Consider the following 17260-nt stretch of genomic DNA (forward strand, 5'->3'; position numbering starts at 1 on the left):
GTAAAGAATTGAACTATCAAATTATGATTCTCTAGACGCTGTCATTGTGTTCATGTTTTGTCACGTCTGTCAGTAATGTTATGTGTTAGGATGAAAGCTGTGTATTGAATGTTACGTTGGTTTTTAAATGAAAAGGTGACACAGTCACACTGTTATGGTTGTTGTGGACCCAAAGAAGAATAGCTGCAGCTAACTGGGATCCTAATAAACTAAACTGAACTAAACCCCAGTCCCTGTTTAGCCCCCTCACCCAGACATCTCTGCATTAGTGCATCATCATTAGTATTGTTTGAGCGCGTGTATATTTCAGCCTACCTGTGTAGTATGTCCCAACAGAGTGATACAAAACTGTATGAATCCTTGTGGGGAAATTAAGTACATCATCTTCTTCTTCAGAAGTTGGTGCTGCAGGCTTTGGGAAGCTTAAAGTAGAGCTCACACGTATCCACTCTGTGTGAACTGGCTCTGATAACTTTTTTTGGAAGGATTGTATTTTTAATAGACAGTAAGAACATGTTGATACAAAAGAATACACAGTGTTATTTCAACCTCTTTATTCCAAAAAGGCATGTTTCATTCTCACACCTGTATCCAGATCATTACAATTGATGGAAGAAACCTTGACTCAGAAAAACAAATAAAAATCCTTGCATTATGTGATAGGACGCTACGCCCTCATAAATCATCGCAGCCTCCATCGTCCATGTAATAAATACACTCATCGACTCTGTCAAGCCCTGGAAAAGGATATGTTTTCTCGAAACGCTTTTTTGTTAAGGCCTGGATTCGCTTAAGGTGGTGTACTTCTGATAAAACTTCACAAGAGAATCAAAGTTGAATCACAAAAGGATGGACATGTTTCTTTGAATATCTTCAAGAAGCAAGAAGAAAGCAGATTGAGTTAAAGAGAGGTGTTTGGTTCGCCGAGGGAGCAAGTTAAGACTTTCAAATCACATTGTAGGAAGAAGAAGAAGACGCTTCCACACCACTGGTTGCCTGACAGAAATGAAGATTAAAAAAAAAGAAAAAAAAAAAAGAAATTCAGCCAATTAGAAAGCCTCGTCCTCCTGCTGCTGGCAGCTCAGAGGACTTCTGAAAGCTTCTGTCAATCCACGAGGGAATACGAGGTGGAAGCAGAGTTTGATGCCGTTATTGTACCGGTTATCTACACAGTGCACAGAAACATGTGACAGCGGATCAAAGGGAACCAGGTGGACACACCTCACACTCACTGAAGGTCGTGTGGTTCAGGAACTCAACACATTCTGCTCCTCACACAACCACGTTTCCGATTTTATTATTATTTTTTTGTGTCTAGTGGTCTTGGAGGATGAAGCTGAAACGGTAATAGACATATTTATTATGACACTAGCAGACACCCTGTTAGTATTTACTATGAAAGAAGTACACGGACTGTTGTCATCTCAAATGGTAGTGACTCCCGGGGGATTTGTATTTGAAGTGTAATTAAATTGTGATAAACAATCTCACCTGTTATCAGAAATCCTGCAGCCAGAGGGATCATTTAAATGTTAAAGAGTGTTTGACTCTGCTTCATGCCTCAACAATAGACTGAAGAACGATGGACTGAAAGTAAAGGGAAAACATTGAGAGCTCCCCCTGCTGACTGTTGGCACTGAGGAGGTTTATGACTTATACAGCAGCCAGATGGGAAATGGGTTACACTATAAAATCTAAATCAAGTCAAATATTTGTTTCTCCGACCTGGTTTCTGTCACTATAGTTGTTATCATGAAGATTTATACTCTGCGTTTAATTTCCGGGAAAGTCTAGTTTTGACTTAATGACTTATTTGATGCTATAAAAAGAGCTTGATGATTGGCAGCTCTGTTGACACATGTAGGTAGGGCTGTGTGCAGGAGGAATTGCAAAACAAAATAAATTAAATTGTACCGAATGCTGACACAAGAGTCATGGAACTTTCCATAATGACCGTGAACGTCTTCTTCAAACTGATGCAAGAATCTGTTCTGCTGTGGACTGTACCCACCTGAGGGATCATTGCCGTTTTATAGCGGTAAGTTAAATGTGTGTTTTGGTTCGCGGGGGGGGGGGGGGGGGGGGGGGAGATTTAATACTGCGGCTCGACCAGCCTACAGTGCTGACTCCGGCTCTAAATGTGCATTATGTCAGTTCCTGTCACAGGGGAGAAGGTGGAGATGCTTCATCCATCCTTACACAGAGTAAATAGTCTCAATGTGTTACAGACTGAGATGGACTGCTGCACTTCTCATGCATTCTCATTAAGGGGTCAGATGTAGACCAGGGTTCATGGCCTGGCTTCCCTTGAAGCATCTAAGACAAAGATGTGTTACTAAGTGAAATCCACAGCGCTGTTACAGATCTCTCCTCACAGGCCTGCTCTATTCTGAGGTCAGAGCTCTCTGATAATGTCTGAGTATCTCACAACAGAATAGCGCACACACAGCTTGAAGGATGATTCAGGTTTGTTAGAACTCGGGTCTTATTTTCTTTGAAGTAGGGCTCCTGAAGATCCTCGCTCAGTAAACTGGTTATTAAAGTGTCCTCGCTGATTGTTTGACTGATTTGATGACTGAAGTTGAGCATGAACTGTTTTTTTTTTCCCTCCGGGTATTTCAGGTGCTCAGTCGTTCACGTCGTTTTATTTTGTTCTGCCATTGGAACCAAACACTTCACGGTGATGGGACAATGGTAGACTTAACATTTAATCAAATAAATGAATGATTCAATTTAAAGATTTTCCAATCAGTCAGGGTGATATGATGCTGGTTTAAGTCATGGCTGACAGCTGGGCATCACTAACACAAAGTATGTAAGTGTGGGAAACAAGATTATACATCCATTATCTATATCGCTTTCCCATTCATGGTTGGGGGGGTGGGGGGGGGGGGGGGGTATTTTGACTTGTACTGCCCTGGAGAAGTTTGAAAAATTCTCTAGTTCTCTGTAAGTCGGTGGTTTTGTTAAGAACTCTACTGATCATGCAGCATAAGTCCAGAGTTGATCCTCCTGTCTTTTTTTTATTTTTTATTTTTAGAAATGTAGCTTTGAAACAAATCCAATCAGTTCAGTTGAGTGTGATATTTACTAAAAGCCACTATGGTCAAACAAACACAACCTTAATAAACCTGAATTATCCTTAACGTGCAGTTTGGTTCTAAAATGAGCTGTCCTGTCAGGAAATCAATGCAGGATGTTTCTGAGCAGAAAAAGCCGCCGATCGTTGGAACGTAATCACACAATTGTTACGAGAGAATTTTAAGGAGAAAGTCAAGAAAATGAATCAAATTAAAAAAAACGGACTAGTGAATATGTTCCAACATCGGGGCTTTCCATCATGTCACCAAAGACTAAAGAAGCGGGGTGGTGAGCAGATACGATGTAATGTAAAAACAGTTCTTCTGATTTTACATTACATTCATTATCTATCAAGAACATAATAACTAACAACAAGGTGATGACACCGTCCCCTTCATGCTGACATTTCTCTTTACCGCAATTTGAGTATTAGTAGGGTTTCAGCGCTGAATTAGAGATGTGGTAGGACAGTGGTCTCCGTTTGTTCAGGGACCCTAACAGGTGTTACTTTATATCTGAATGATGCACTGCTAAAACAGTCCCAAACTGAGCCCCGGGATCAAGGACAGCTAATCTCTCTGGCTCTCCCCGTCTCCTCTCACATTCAAGTACAAAAAGAAAAGCGGGTCAAGGTCACAGTTCCTCAGGTTAAAACCAGTGTGGGAGGACCTCAGACAAGCCAACATCTCCTTCACCCTGCGTTATCAGGTCAAAGGACAGTCGAGGTTCTCCTGGGGCGACGAGAACATTTCCAGCCAGGGCCTCGCGGTGAGTCTGGCAGGGTGACAGGGTTGGAGAACCTCAGGTGTTCATCGTTCATCTTGATTGGTGGATTTACCGTTGCTGCTTGTTTTTTTTGTCGAAAGTTGTATGTTTTGTTTTCCCTCCCTCCCGTCCACAATGTGCCTCTGTCGGTGCTGGATGCTCTATAAAGATTTCTTGGTCAGTTTCTTGCCCTTTTTGAGGGAAAGCTTGTTCCTGATGTATCCACGCTTCCTCTTGGCTGTCTGCAGAGGAAGAAATCATACAATTATAAAATACGCTTTTGCCACATTATTACCGTCTACATTTACTGGAGGTCAAGAGTGCAATGCAGTGGTAAAGTCAGCTGAGAGCGCCCTCTCCTGGATCAAACCGCTAACTACTTCAGACTATACTTAGAATGTGAATGGCTCATTTCAGTTTGTGTGTGAAATTCAGATTCAGAATAAGAACTACAGCCGTATAGCTTCATATTGGATCAACACGGCTCAGTGTGTGTTTACATTGCAAAACATATCTGTGCTTGGAAGTATAACCAACATGGGTCAATGGTTTCATTTTAATTGAATTGTTTTTATTTAACCAGGAAAGAAAACTCATTGAGATAAAACATCTCTTGTTCAAGAGCGTCCAGGCAAAGACAGGGAGCGGCACAATGAACCGAGTTTCACACAAACAACGAGCAGCCAAACATGTGATCATTAAATACATCATTAGGTGTTACAAAATGCTAACATTTATACTCAATCGTCTGTATATTTAAAGGTTTTAGACCTACACTGTTTCCACTGAATAATTAATTAATCTCCATGATGGGAGGTTGTGTCCAATGTCAATCTAACGGCATGTGATGATTTTCAAAACATTGAAACTCCATATTGGATTGAAAGTGGAACCTGAACAACAGGTGAGATGTTGAAGGTGAGATGTTTTTTTGGAAAATGAGTCGCCCATTTTGAATTTGATGACACTGTCACATTTCCGTCACACGTTTGATATTCCTTTAACAACAAATCCAGAGGAGACCAGCTGCTGTCATTTTGTTTGTCGAGTGTCTATTTTTAATGTAGGGTTTTCATGTTCAACAGTTCAGGGTCTCTTTTCTCTTATTTTGCGCTTCACAATGCCAAAAATCTTTTTCACTTGATGAAGAAGTCAAGACTGCATGAAGGCCGAAAGACACGATGTTGTAATACGTTGATATTTTATGGTTTGGCATCATCTTGCTGAAATAAGGAAGAACCCTTCCTGAAAAATGAGTCGTCTGTTTGGCGTCATGAGTCGCTCCAAAACCGTCATGTGTGGTTCAGCATTAATGGTGCCTTCACAAATGTGCAGCAGGTTACCCGTGCCACGTGCACTAATGCATGCCCATACCATCCTGGATGGTTTTTGAACTGTGCACTGATAACGAGCTGCATTAGTAACAGTTGAGCCGGAGTACAAGTTACCGTCACGGCTAAAAAAATGGAATTGTGCAGAACAGACTCACTTTGTGAAAAAATCTAAAACAGCCTGTTCATAAGGTAATGAGAGTTTTCTATGAATGCCCATCCCTACTTTGTGGTCACTTTGAAAGACATGACGCCATGCAGCGTGTGAACACATGAGATCAGAGGATCCCAGCTTACCTTTTTGGAGGTGTACTTCTGCTTAGTGGTGTCAGTGCTTCTCATCTTGTGCTCGACCCGGTCTCTGTTCTCCAGCTTCTTCACCTTATAAATCCTGACCAGCCAGTGCTCCGAGGTGAAGGCTTCCTCCAGGTGCTTCAGCTTTATGTCCTTGTTGCCGATCTCAGCGTTGCGTGTCCGGTCGAAGCCTGGTGGTGTCCGGAAGTCCAACTTCAAACAAAATGAAAAAAAAAGAGTGAGGTAGTTTACATCATCACCTTGGAAATGTTTTCACTAACATGTGTTCTTTTGCCCGTCCGCTTAGTATACACAGCAGAATGAGGACAAATGACGACTCACCTGCATTTCTCCAAAGCGGTAGTAAGACATTTTGTACATAAGGCAGTTGAGGAGGGTGGGGGAGCCGGCTTTGTCCACTCTGAACTCTCCCTGTGGGGTGAAGTAGTCACTCTCCTGGGATGACAGGTGACAGGAAAATTAGAATATTTACAAACACACTAGAGTTCATAATTTTAAGTCAAAGCACACTCAGTAACAGATCCTAGGTTTCCCTCAGGGAGAACAAACATTCAAGCGTCACACTGTGATTTACATGAATGTTTGAGTGATCACACATGCATATAAATTCCACTTTGCAGGCGTCCGCCGTCGCTGCAGTGAAATATTTACAAGCAGCTCATGGCCACTTTGTGTTTCTGCTGATAAACGTGACTCATTGAAGTCACTAAAATAGAGTTTGTGTTGACGTCTCGCTCACCCTGATGTCCCTGGGGTGCTCGCCCTCCGCGATGCGCACCATCCACAGGAACTTGTTGATGTCATCGCCCGAGTAGCCGATAACACCACCGAAGATGATCAGGACATAGTCAACGTCAAGTGACCTCATGATTTCATAGGCGGCACTTTCGTTGGATGACATGGCTTTGCCCACCTGGATGAACACAAGACACACACGGCAAAGTCATGATCCATTTTCACTAGGTCTGTTTGTGAATCAAACTACAGGAACATTAAAAAGCCTGTAAAAAAAACTCAGTGTGTGTGGGGACTCGATCTGAAGACGTGTTCCTGCGAAAGTGTTTCCAAATGAAAGCTGTTAAGTAGCATCATAGGAGGAAAGGGCTTCAGTGTTTTTACAAGTTGATTCATATAAGCAGCTTGCCTGGAGGAGATCTCTGTATTACTTGCACTCTTTTTAATCTGTCTAATAACATTATTTAAAAACCAAATCTATGACTGTTAGTCATTTTAAAAACCCACAGTAAGAAAATTCACAACTTTTTTTGGCACGCGCAGCATCAGTGCTTTCCGTATTTCATGTAGGACTCATCGGCTCCCCCCCCCCCTTATCTCCAGTTTAAGTAAAAGCCTTTTTGCGTATTTTACAAGTTGCTTCATAATCGTTGTTTAACCAGAACAACCATTCCCTGTATTTCATTCGAGACCTTACGTTTCCTCACCGTCTTCTCCTTTTCCCTTCAGTTTGCAGCTTGTGAAAGTGTTATCTGCTGTGATTATTCACATGAAGAGGATCATGAAAATAAATCATATAACACTTATTAGACAGTGTAAATTGGATCAAATTACAATCTAAAATTGACAGTAAAATTTGGACTTTTTAAGACAATTAATGACCTTGAAATTAAAAATCTAATTGAAGACGTTTAAGACCTTTAAGGATCAACAGGAACCTTTTATAAAAGTCTTCACCGTGCCATAATACTTTACTTTAACCCCTTATTTACAAACAGTAAGGCTCACAAAGTGTTCCTGTTATTACTGAGTTCTCACTTTCATTCATGTGCAGTGCAGTGATATATTATGTCCACTAGGGGGGGCTATAAATCAAGGCAAGAAAACAACATTGAGTCCCATGCAGTGGTACTAAAAGGAGCTGTTATCACTTTGACCAAATAGGAAACAAACAAGAGTAAAATATTAAGTCCACTGGTCTTAAGTTGTTTTTATATTCTATGATTTACATAAAAAAAAAAAAAAAAAGGAATGTATCAATGGCATGACGATGTAAACGATGACAATCATGCGGAGTGACGGACCGACAACTAATGAATGAAAGTTGCTTCTCCTCTGCTTTCTGGAGCTTTACAGTGAGTCTCAGCTCATTTCTTCTGCTCCCTGATCCACAACCACACTGCACTGGTTCACAGCAGACAGCTGTTTCAGCAACAACAACAAAAAAACATCTAAAAAAAAAAAAAAAAGCATACAGCACCTGCTCTGTAGCAAACACCAGACGGACACTAGTAGCGGGCGGAAAAGATAAAGGAAGCCTTGATACAGTTTGAAAGGCAGATAGTTCCTTTTGGAAACACACACACACTACAAACACACCACACACACACACACACACACACACACACACACAAAACAGTAAGAGAGGATTTTAAGACGCACGAGGACCAAAGCAGGTGCTGAGAGAAAGTTGTTCTGATGTCATACTTACCGTGCAATGAAATTTGTAGTTTCCTCACACTATTTTAATTGGCCGTTATAAAAATAAATTTAAACTTCACACACTTGTATCACGAAGCAGTAAATGCAAAACATGTCATCTGACGCCAAGCATGAAAACCGCCAAGAGATGATCATGGAGTGAGATAAGCGTGTCCAGTCAAAGACGTGACAGTTGACATGTGTACTGTAGGTAATGATGAAGCAGAGCATTGATGACCGTCATTTAAAAACAACTCGAGGTATTTGCGAGCAGAAACAGGTCTACCTCATGCTATCGCAGGCAGAGTTTCCCACACATAGACGATACCTGGGCGGACCACCAAAATATATTTATTGCCGCCCAAGTATATTTCCGACCCGTTTTTTTTTAATTTATTCATAAAATTGCCGCGTGTTTGTGCATCATAATGCTAATGTGCAACAAATCTGATTGGATGCCTTGTCAGGTGTGTTGGCAGGATGACACACGCAAACAACTCGTTGAGACTGACCATTACTCATGCGACTCGCACCTCATCGGGAGAATCTTAAAGCAGAAATGTTTTCTGACAGAGCGTCGTATTCTATTAAAAAAAAGTTCAACCTGCACATTTAAAAGAGTGAAGAGAACTGAAGTGTCTATGCTTAGTCCCAAGGCATAACTTCTTTGATTTAAACGGCCTAGCATCATCAGGTTCCCTCCAAATGAAGATCTATGTTTAAATTAAGATAACAGTAGAAACTTTAAAGGTGCCATGTCAATGTTTGCCCACAACCTTCCCTTTGATGCCTAAAAGAAGTCGAAACAAATTAATTTATAGCTTCTTTCTAGATAAAAAAAATCCACCTGGAGTTATGTTCAGATTTGACGAAGCTCATCGAGAACCCCGGGAGACAAACAGGTGCATCTCACCTTGTGTACAATTAGTGGGATGCCTCTTTAATCAAAGGCCCCTTACATTAGTCTGTTTCCATAGAGTGTTACAGGTACAGCAGCAGCTCTCACCAGCGCTATGTGACTGTTGTTCCACGTGTTGTTGTCCACCAGCGTGGTTCTGTTTGCCATGCCTGCTATCTGGTACCCGTAGTCCCACCACGACATCACTCTGGCATGCTCGTCTGTGTTCTGCCTCAGCCAATAGTAGGCCTCCCTGAAGTCATCCAGGATGTTCCGGGAGCTGGTGGAGAAAAGCGAGAGGTGGGAGGGGGAGGGGGTTAGTTTTCTATTCACGTTAGACCGACACTTAAACCTGGCAGAGATGGCAGAGCACTTGTTCCGTTACTCTTACCCGTCGTGGTTATACGACGCCAGCACAACACTGGGGCTGGAGTAGGCGTTACTGGTGACCCAGGTGCAGTGCACAGCGAACATCATGAGCAGCATCAGCATCAGCATGGTGACTATGGACTTGATGTTGGGACCCAGGCCCTCCTCGGCCTTCTCCTGCTCCGACACGTGTTTTCTCACTTTACCGGCCTGCAGGGGGACAAAACGCAGCGCCACAGGACACCGCTTGTAAAGGTTACCGAAACTCTAACAAGACAGGAGTGCTGTAAAGAAAAATGAGCTGATAATATACCAGACGACTGTTAATTGCCCCCGCCGAGAGAATTCCCAGACAGACAATTAACTGCTGTAGCTGTTTTATGGTGGCCTTTAAGGAGGCCTTGCGATGGGTTTGTAATGCATTATTCCCACTGTATCGATTAAGGAGAAGAGCAGCGAAAATGATGGCAAAAACATTGGACATCGGTGCCATTTTGGTTCCCCGAGGAAGGAGGAGGATGCAAGTGATGGTGCTACACCTTTCTTTATGTTTAATCACAGATATACCAAGATCCATCCAACAACAACTAAACCATTTCACAGAGAGATCGTCTTTTGTTTATGGTCACATCGGGGTTCTTTTCTTCTCCTTTGGTGGTGTTTTGGTGAGATTGGATTCAATGGACTGGCTTCTGTTTAGGATATAACTGATCGTAATGTGCGTGTAGTGTTGAAACTGCAACAACAACGTGTGCAGAGACGTCATTATCTGTATTCGGATGGAAAAGTGGAAGCAGGTGTGACTTATACAGGAAGTGTTGGTATTTTCTTTTTAGCTTTCCATCAACAATTATCATCAAAGGATGAGAATAGATGAATCAAATTACAACTGAACATTAGATTGAAGGAAGTCATGTTAATTCTGGTTATTCAGTAGTGCATTCAAAGCATCAAATAGATTTTCTATTGGCCCCTACAAAATGATGAAACACATTTCTACCCCCTCATACTGTCATTTTTTCATCTTTAGTGGAGAACTGAGATACAAGGTACCACAATAGATTGTAAATAATATAATACATGTTATGAACAGACTGTAGGTATAACCAGTTGCCACACCAGACTCTTATCTGCCAGTGTCTGCCTACAGAAGCTCCTCCTAGCCTTTGCCTCTCTCCTCCTCAATGGCTACGGACGTACTCAGAGTAACTCCTAGTTCCCCTGAGCGATAAAGACAATGTTTAAACCAAACTACGACTGGGTGTGCCAAGTGGAGGAAATAAACGCAAAGAGTCAGAAACTAAAGGTTCCGAGAGTGTTTTAAAGAAATCCGCCTGACAGACACGAGGCTTTCACTGCTAGACTACTAATGCCTCCTCCACCAATGTGCCACAGTGAGAGACGGCGGCACCACGCGCTGCCTGTGGGTAGAGAGTCTAGGTCCACAATATCTAGCAAATAACTTCAATAATGTGGACTAAATGAAACAACCCTTCGACTAGAGGTGGGAAAAAAAAAAAATGGATTTATGTGAGATTTATGAGATTCTTATCTTCTGAGACTTAAAATAGATTCATAACTTCCAAAAATCGAGGAGCAGGAAGATATTCAGCCAGTCTACCCGGACGACTGGAGGAGATCCTGAAGTATGTACTAATTAAAAAATAGATTTTGAATCATGAATTCAGAATAATTTTGAATCGAAAATAGATTCTGAATCAAATCATGAGACACCCAAAGATTGCCAGCCCTACTTTGGACCGAGTCTTTTTTAAACTAGGATATTAACACATCCTGCCAAACTGACAGTTTCTTATCTTGATTTTGAGATACATCACAGAGATTTGACTGAAATGAAGCCACAGCCTCAGTGAATGAATCCAGCTGGGAGGAGCAGAGGAAGATGCCTGGAGCTGGAGGGACTCAGCCAGCGCATAGCGTGTGACATAAAAGATTTACTTTCTTTTTTTCTAATTCCCTGAAAAATAACGAGCACAATCGGATACGAAACATGTCCGCGTCCCATCTCGTTTTTTTCTGCCTTTGTTGTGGAAGAACGTGTTGGAAAAAAAGGTGACGCGCGCATTCTGACCGCTTACCTTATCATAGAGGTTTCCAGCGTTCTTCCTGTCGTCCTCGTCACTGCTGTCCTCTGCAGGCGGGCTCTGCCTCTTCATGTCGTCTCCCAGGTAGTGTTCAAAGACACTGGAGAACGCCACCGCCGACAGCATGCACACCACCGGGGTCAGAGTCAACATCAAACGCACCATTACGCCGGCGAAATACACAGCGCTGATGGCATACAAGGCCACTAATGACATCAAAGCAGAGAGAGAGAGAGAGAGAGAGAGAGAGAGAGAGGGTTAGATGTTACCAGGATGTTGTCACTGCTTAATGAATTTGACTGGATTATAATTAATATCAAAGTGACAGTTCATTCAGTCAAATTACTTTAACAGAATGCTGTCAAGTCGTATTAAAGTAGCACTTGCTCTCGTATGTGTTTCATTCATTTCTTTTTTACACGATCTCTGCTTGGAGAAGATCTCACAGTCAGCAGAAGGAATGGATGGGCAACGTCACATATTCAACCACAAACCCCCTATGCTTTCCCTCTGTGCGCGTGTGTGTCTGCATTAATCGAGCATTTTCACCTGAACGGAGAACAAAGAGTCTCGGAGAAATGAGTGGGAGGAAACGGACAGAGCGAGGCAGGAAAAGTGAATAAACAAGAGAGCATAAAAGGCAGAGGAGCGGGAGGGGGAGGACAGAGGAAGTGTTCTCCTTGAGTGAAAAATGTATACATTTTTTTCTACCTGAGCGAAGTAAGGATGCCTGCGACAAAAAAAACGAGGACGTGTACGTGGATATGTCTTTCTCTCACAGCAGCGTTTGGTTAAAAACATGGCTGATTTCCTGAAGCTCTTTTTAAAGCCGAGGTACTTAACGATACTATCCATCATTAAAAAAACAGAAACTGTTTGGTCTTAAAACATACAATATCGAAAATAATTCAAGTGTCAAAAAACTATTAAAACATTCTAACTTTTAATGACACAGTTCCATGCCCGCACTGATTGCGACCCCCCGTTTTCATTTGATGGGAGTCGTGTCTATTCTGTGACATTTTCACATTTTCCCATCAGTCTTAATGTTTGGAGGGCAGTATTGCACCGGCATTCAATACTGAAACAAAGTTTTGCAGCGTTTTATTGAAAGGGTAACTTGGACAGGTTTTATGACCCTTAACCTTTGTCTGGTGTTCTAATCTTATCAAAGGAGGACGGCTGATGGCGTGTTCACGGCTCTTACCAAAGACACGCTCATCGTTGATGTTCTTAATGCAGAACCAGAGGCCGGCTGGGAAGGTGCAGACGAGGATGTGAAGGTCGAAGAAGAAAGACACCCAGGTGGTGGGCTGGTGCTCCGACACTGAAGCTATAATGGGGATGTGGATCTTAGCGTAGCTGTGGAAAATACGGGAGACAGAGAAGAGATAAATACAATAGTTCAACAGTTCATTGGATTCCCTTTTATTCTCACTTATTCTAAATAGAGTTCCTCTTAAACGTTATAAAGCTGTGAGATATAATTCATATTGACAAAGCAAGTTTGGCTGACCTCGGTAACGCTGGGTCAGGGATGATGTCATTACTCTGATTGCAGTGCAGTGAAACTGAACTTTGGTCAAATAAAGCGTGTAAACAAGCCCAACAAACATTGTGAGTTTTGAAGATGATTGTGCAGTTTGGCGCTTCCTTGTGAGCAAAGCTCTGAGAGGGAAAATGGGAGCCTGAATGATCGGCTGACTGACTGACATTAAACACATATATATAAATATTTTACAGACGGACAGAGGCAAGGCCAAACTGTAGGACTTTGTGTGTACTTGATTGAGTCAAAAATAAACAAATGTTAATTTAAAAAAGTGAATACAATGACCTGCTCATGGTGACCTCAGTCAACCAACAAGCTGGAGTTTAAATTCATTTATATTTTGAAAAAGGAAGATCTGTTAAACTGTGACCGGGAGCTGGGACAGATTTGCATAACTTAAAATGATTTGAGGTAGAACATTTTAACAACAGCGTCTGTAGGCTTAAATTAAAGGCAACAACAACACAATCATATACAGAAGAGACACAAAACCGCAGAGCATCGCTCTCACTCGCCCTTCAAAGACTGCCGTTAACACGAAATGGCCGTAGCTAAGCTCGGCCGCCATCGCGTCTTTGTACATTCACATTGATTCTGCGACATTGTCATATCGGTGTCCTAGTCAGTGAATTCACATTGCAGTATGAAAAAGGCTTGTTTCTCTGCAGAGTGTCTGATTGTCAGTACATGTTTCTTGCAACAGAAAAAAAGAAGAGGAACACAGTGGGCAGGGTGAGTGGAGAGATAGTGCACTAATGAATCATTGATGGTTAGCTCTCTGACAGATAAAAATAACATTAAAGCACATGTCATAGATTGATATCCAGTTTACCAACATGAGAAGGACATGTAGTCACAGTGAGTTCCTTAAAAGGAATAGTGCAGTATTTTTGGGGTGAGTAATAAGTACATCAGCCACAAGAGATGCCGGTCAGATCGACAGTTTAAGGAGAGACGGGCTGGAGTGCAGGCCCTGAAGATAGGCTATAGTTTGCTGCAGACGAGGTTGTTCACTGAAAAACTGAAAAAGGGTATGCTTTAATGAAAAAATGAATAACATAATGCTGCCATGACTGTCTGCTGCAGAGGCATAAAACAAGTTAACAACCTTCACCTGTGCACTATGGGAACATCTGAGACAGACCTGAGCTTAATAAATTAAATGTTTGACTCCAGACTAAATCACAAAGCAGAAATAAATCTTTGAGGGAAAATTACTCCAACTCTGCCACTTTCCATCTCGTACAGTCGTAAAGGTAAATTTGCACGACTCCACACCCTCTAAATCTAACTCTTTATCACCACTCCAGCGAGCTATTTTTAAATTAAAGTGAAACACATTTAAACGGTGAGAACTTACCCAGTGTCCCAGAGGGAGTAGAAACGTCCACTCCATGGAGCGATGTACCCTGAAGGGGAGAAAAAAACAACAACAACATATGGACTCAGTAGGCATCTAAAAATGTGATTTAACACACACACACACACACACACACACACAGGTCTGACCGTCGGCAACCTGTGAATTCTGTCACACTTCAGTGGAAGGTATAATTGGTTTGCATCACTCCTGGTGCATGTATCGATCACATGATTACTCTGCAACACACACCAACACACGCTGAATAACACCAACAACTCTCTCTGACCTGCTGTCCACTCAGCTCATCAGTGTGATGAGAAATGAGAACACAGAAACAAGTCGCCTGTGTAAGGTAGCCAGAAGGTCGTCCTGTCTTACAGTTGGTTCACATGATCTCAGTGGATGGCTTATTTTAATACACACTATTGCTTAATATGTAGAATCTCAAGAAACCACTGGCAGAGACTCAGACTTAATGTACTGTGACAATCATTGTTAGACCACGGAAGTATTTCTGTACCTAAGTTTTAAATGGACGTGGAATTGTTTAACACTTTTCTAGTCTTCTCACCACTCAAATCACTTTAACACTACATGTTACATTCACTGCTTATCAGCACTGTTCCATTCACAAACCACATGTGGAGCAGCGCGAGCTATGCGGGGCTCAATGTGTTGCCCAAGGACACTTTGATTGACACGTGACTGCAGGAGCTGGGGATTGAACCCCCCCAACCAACCCTTTGAGAGACGACTGACTCTACCACTGAGAGTGTAATATTATCAGAGGTTCCTCCTCTCTAAAAAGAACAGACTCAGAAACTATAGGAGAAGAAGTAAAAACACATAAACCAGTTAAATGTTAAAATGTAATTATTTCCCCAAACACTCCTTGCAGCCACAGGGTGTTAGAAAAAGCTTCACAATGAGCTGGTGCTCCTGTTGAGGTGCATCTTGTTCACACGTCAGGGTTTCTTCACTGTTAGTTGTCAAAAAGAACATGAACGTACCGGTGTATGTCAGATAGATGACGGAGAGGAAAACTACTCCAGCAGCCACAGACACTCCCAACAAGAACAGAGTCTGGAACTCCTGCCTGGTCAGTCTGTCCTTCAGGTACTGCAGGAAGGCATAGACCTGAAGCAGCACAAACACACCTGTACACAAACAGCACACACATGAAAATGAGGTTAAGATACAAAAGGGAAAAAAAACACTCATTAAGTAGTGCAGAGAGCAAAAACCTGGAGTTTTGTTCTAAAAGATGGGCAAAGGTTTAACTGAGTAAGTAAAAATAATAAAACCTTATTGTCTTTGTTGTGAATTTTCTTATTATGATGTAAATTGTGTTTTAGATGAGCAGGAAATCTGTTTTTAAAGGATTATATCTTTGTGTTCTGTTGTGTACATATGAATTATATCATCAAAGGAATGTATACATGACAACAATGTTAAGTTGGAAGTTGGCATTCGCTAAGTTCTTTAAAGATAACTAATCATCATGACATGCTCCAATTGCATTGCATTTAAGGATCAAAATGGTTAGCCTAAACCGACACGGTCCAGATCAGAGGTGCACAAATAATTCATTGATGCATTAAAGTCGTGACACAGGTATGACATATGCATGCTACATCTGAAGTTGAGATGGTTTGAGGATTGACTCTAAATATGAGGAAGTGTCTTTTTATCTGCAGATCAGATTAAGGCTGTGCAGTTTGCATTGCCTTCTATGAATTTAACACTTTATCCACATTGTTGGCTTTTAATGTGTTTTCCAAAAGGTGAGTGGTTACCGACCTGCTGCAGCCATGTGTTCACTGGTCCTGATTGGCTGAAAGCCCACAAAGGGGATCTGCATGGACAAGACCAGGCCGATGATGTAGAAGGTGCTGTAGGCTGAAGAGAGAGAGGGACGACCAGTTAAAGACCAGTTCAAACCAGTCCAATGCAAACAACTACAACATTACATGTGAGCACTTTGATTATTTGATTTGTTTTGTCTCTGTGGACAAAATATGTGCTTAAATCTGAAAATGTAAAAAACTGAATCTGGGAACACAAACTCAACAGAAAACTAATCAGAAAATGTTTGACAAATAAATGTATATTTTTTAAAGATTAACATTCTGGATAATAATCAACAGGCCTGACCACAATCTCAGAACCCACAGACAAATCATTGTCCTTCAGGTCTGATGGTGACATGTGCCTCTTGGAATAAATTAAAATCTACTGGTAGTTCATGTTAGGGCTGTTATATGGCAATATATCGTCATGTGCTCCTTGCAAATACATGTATCGATGCAGATGTTACAGAATCAATTAGCAGGGAGATCTCCCATTATTCCATGCAAGTCATCTTTTTGTTATCGTTTTAATGACAGCCCCCTGGTGGCGGAATTTACATACTGTGTGTTTTACAAAAAACCTGACTTTTATACAATATGTTTGACTTTATATTAATAAAAAAGATGAGCCAACGTGTGCACAAACTCACAATCAAAGTAATCACACACAGTGAGGAAAAAAAAGGAAACCCAGCTCACCGTCTCTCTACCATCGATTACAAAAGCGAGGTAATTCAATCAATACAATATCCCTGCCCACACCCATGTTATCTGCTAAAACCCTACTCAAGATTATCACACAATGCATATAACAACAACAAAATATAGAAAATATTCTAAAATCACTTAAAAATGTATTTTTAATCCTTTAATTCATGGCCCCTACAGTCAGCAATGAGTGAAAGCAGGATGAGATTGAAGGGATGTATTCCCTCTGCCCTCCAAAAACAGAAGTCTATAAAGTCCTTGATGCAGCAGACAAGAACAAAACACCTTCGAAGCTTAAATCAAGACTGACAGTCAAAGAGCGATTAAGCTTCAGAATTCAAACCATTTACACACTGGGGGAGTCAGCAGCACGAGGAGAAAACAGACTAAACTAAACCAAAGAACTGTTTCAAACAAGGCCTCAGGGGTCAGAAGCACAGAGACAAAGCTTCAATAAGAAAAGCCCCTACACAGGCTCCACTGATCA

At 41.6% G+C, this 17260-nt stretch overlaps 1 protein-coding gene across 1 annotated transcript in view; it reads right to left on the reverse strand.

Annotated features, from left to right (window-relative positions):
• Positions 1-2575: 2575 nt before the first annotated feature.
• The window catches only part of LOC132983322 (dolichyl-diphosphooligosaccharide--protein glycosyltransferase subunit STT3B-like), a 61039-nt gene continuing 46354 nt past the window's right edge, over positions 2576-17260 (reverse strand). Inside the window, exons 6-16 of the mRNA XM_061049589.1 lie at positions 16016-16114; positions 15226-15372; positions 14213-14261; positions 12508-12662; positions 11295-11506; positions 9218-9405; positions 8935-9106; positions 6232-6405; positions 5814-5927; positions 5475-5684; positions 2576-4088 (exon numbers count right to left, since the gene is read on the reverse strand). Coding sequence (XP_060905572.1) covers positions 4008-4088; positions 5475-5684; positions 5814-5927; positions 6232-6405; positions 8935-9106; positions 9218-9405; positions 11295-11506; positions 12508-12662; positions 14213-14261; positions 15226-15372; positions 16016-16114 — 1601 coding nt within the window. The 3' untranslated portion in view covers positions 2576-4007. The remainder of the gene's footprint in view (positions 4089-5474; positions 5685-5813; positions 5928-6231; positions 6406-8934; positions 9107-9217; positions 9406-11294; positions 11507-12507; positions 12663-14212; positions 14262-15225; positions 15373-16015; positions 16115-17260) is intronic.

This window comes from Labrus mixtus, chromosome 11 (genome assembly GCF_963584025.1).
Source record: "Labrus mixtus chromosome 11, fLabMix1.1, whole genome shotgun sequence".
Lineage (NCBI taxonomy): Eukaryota > Metazoa > Chordata > Actinopteri > Labriformes > Labridae > Labrus > Labrus mixtus.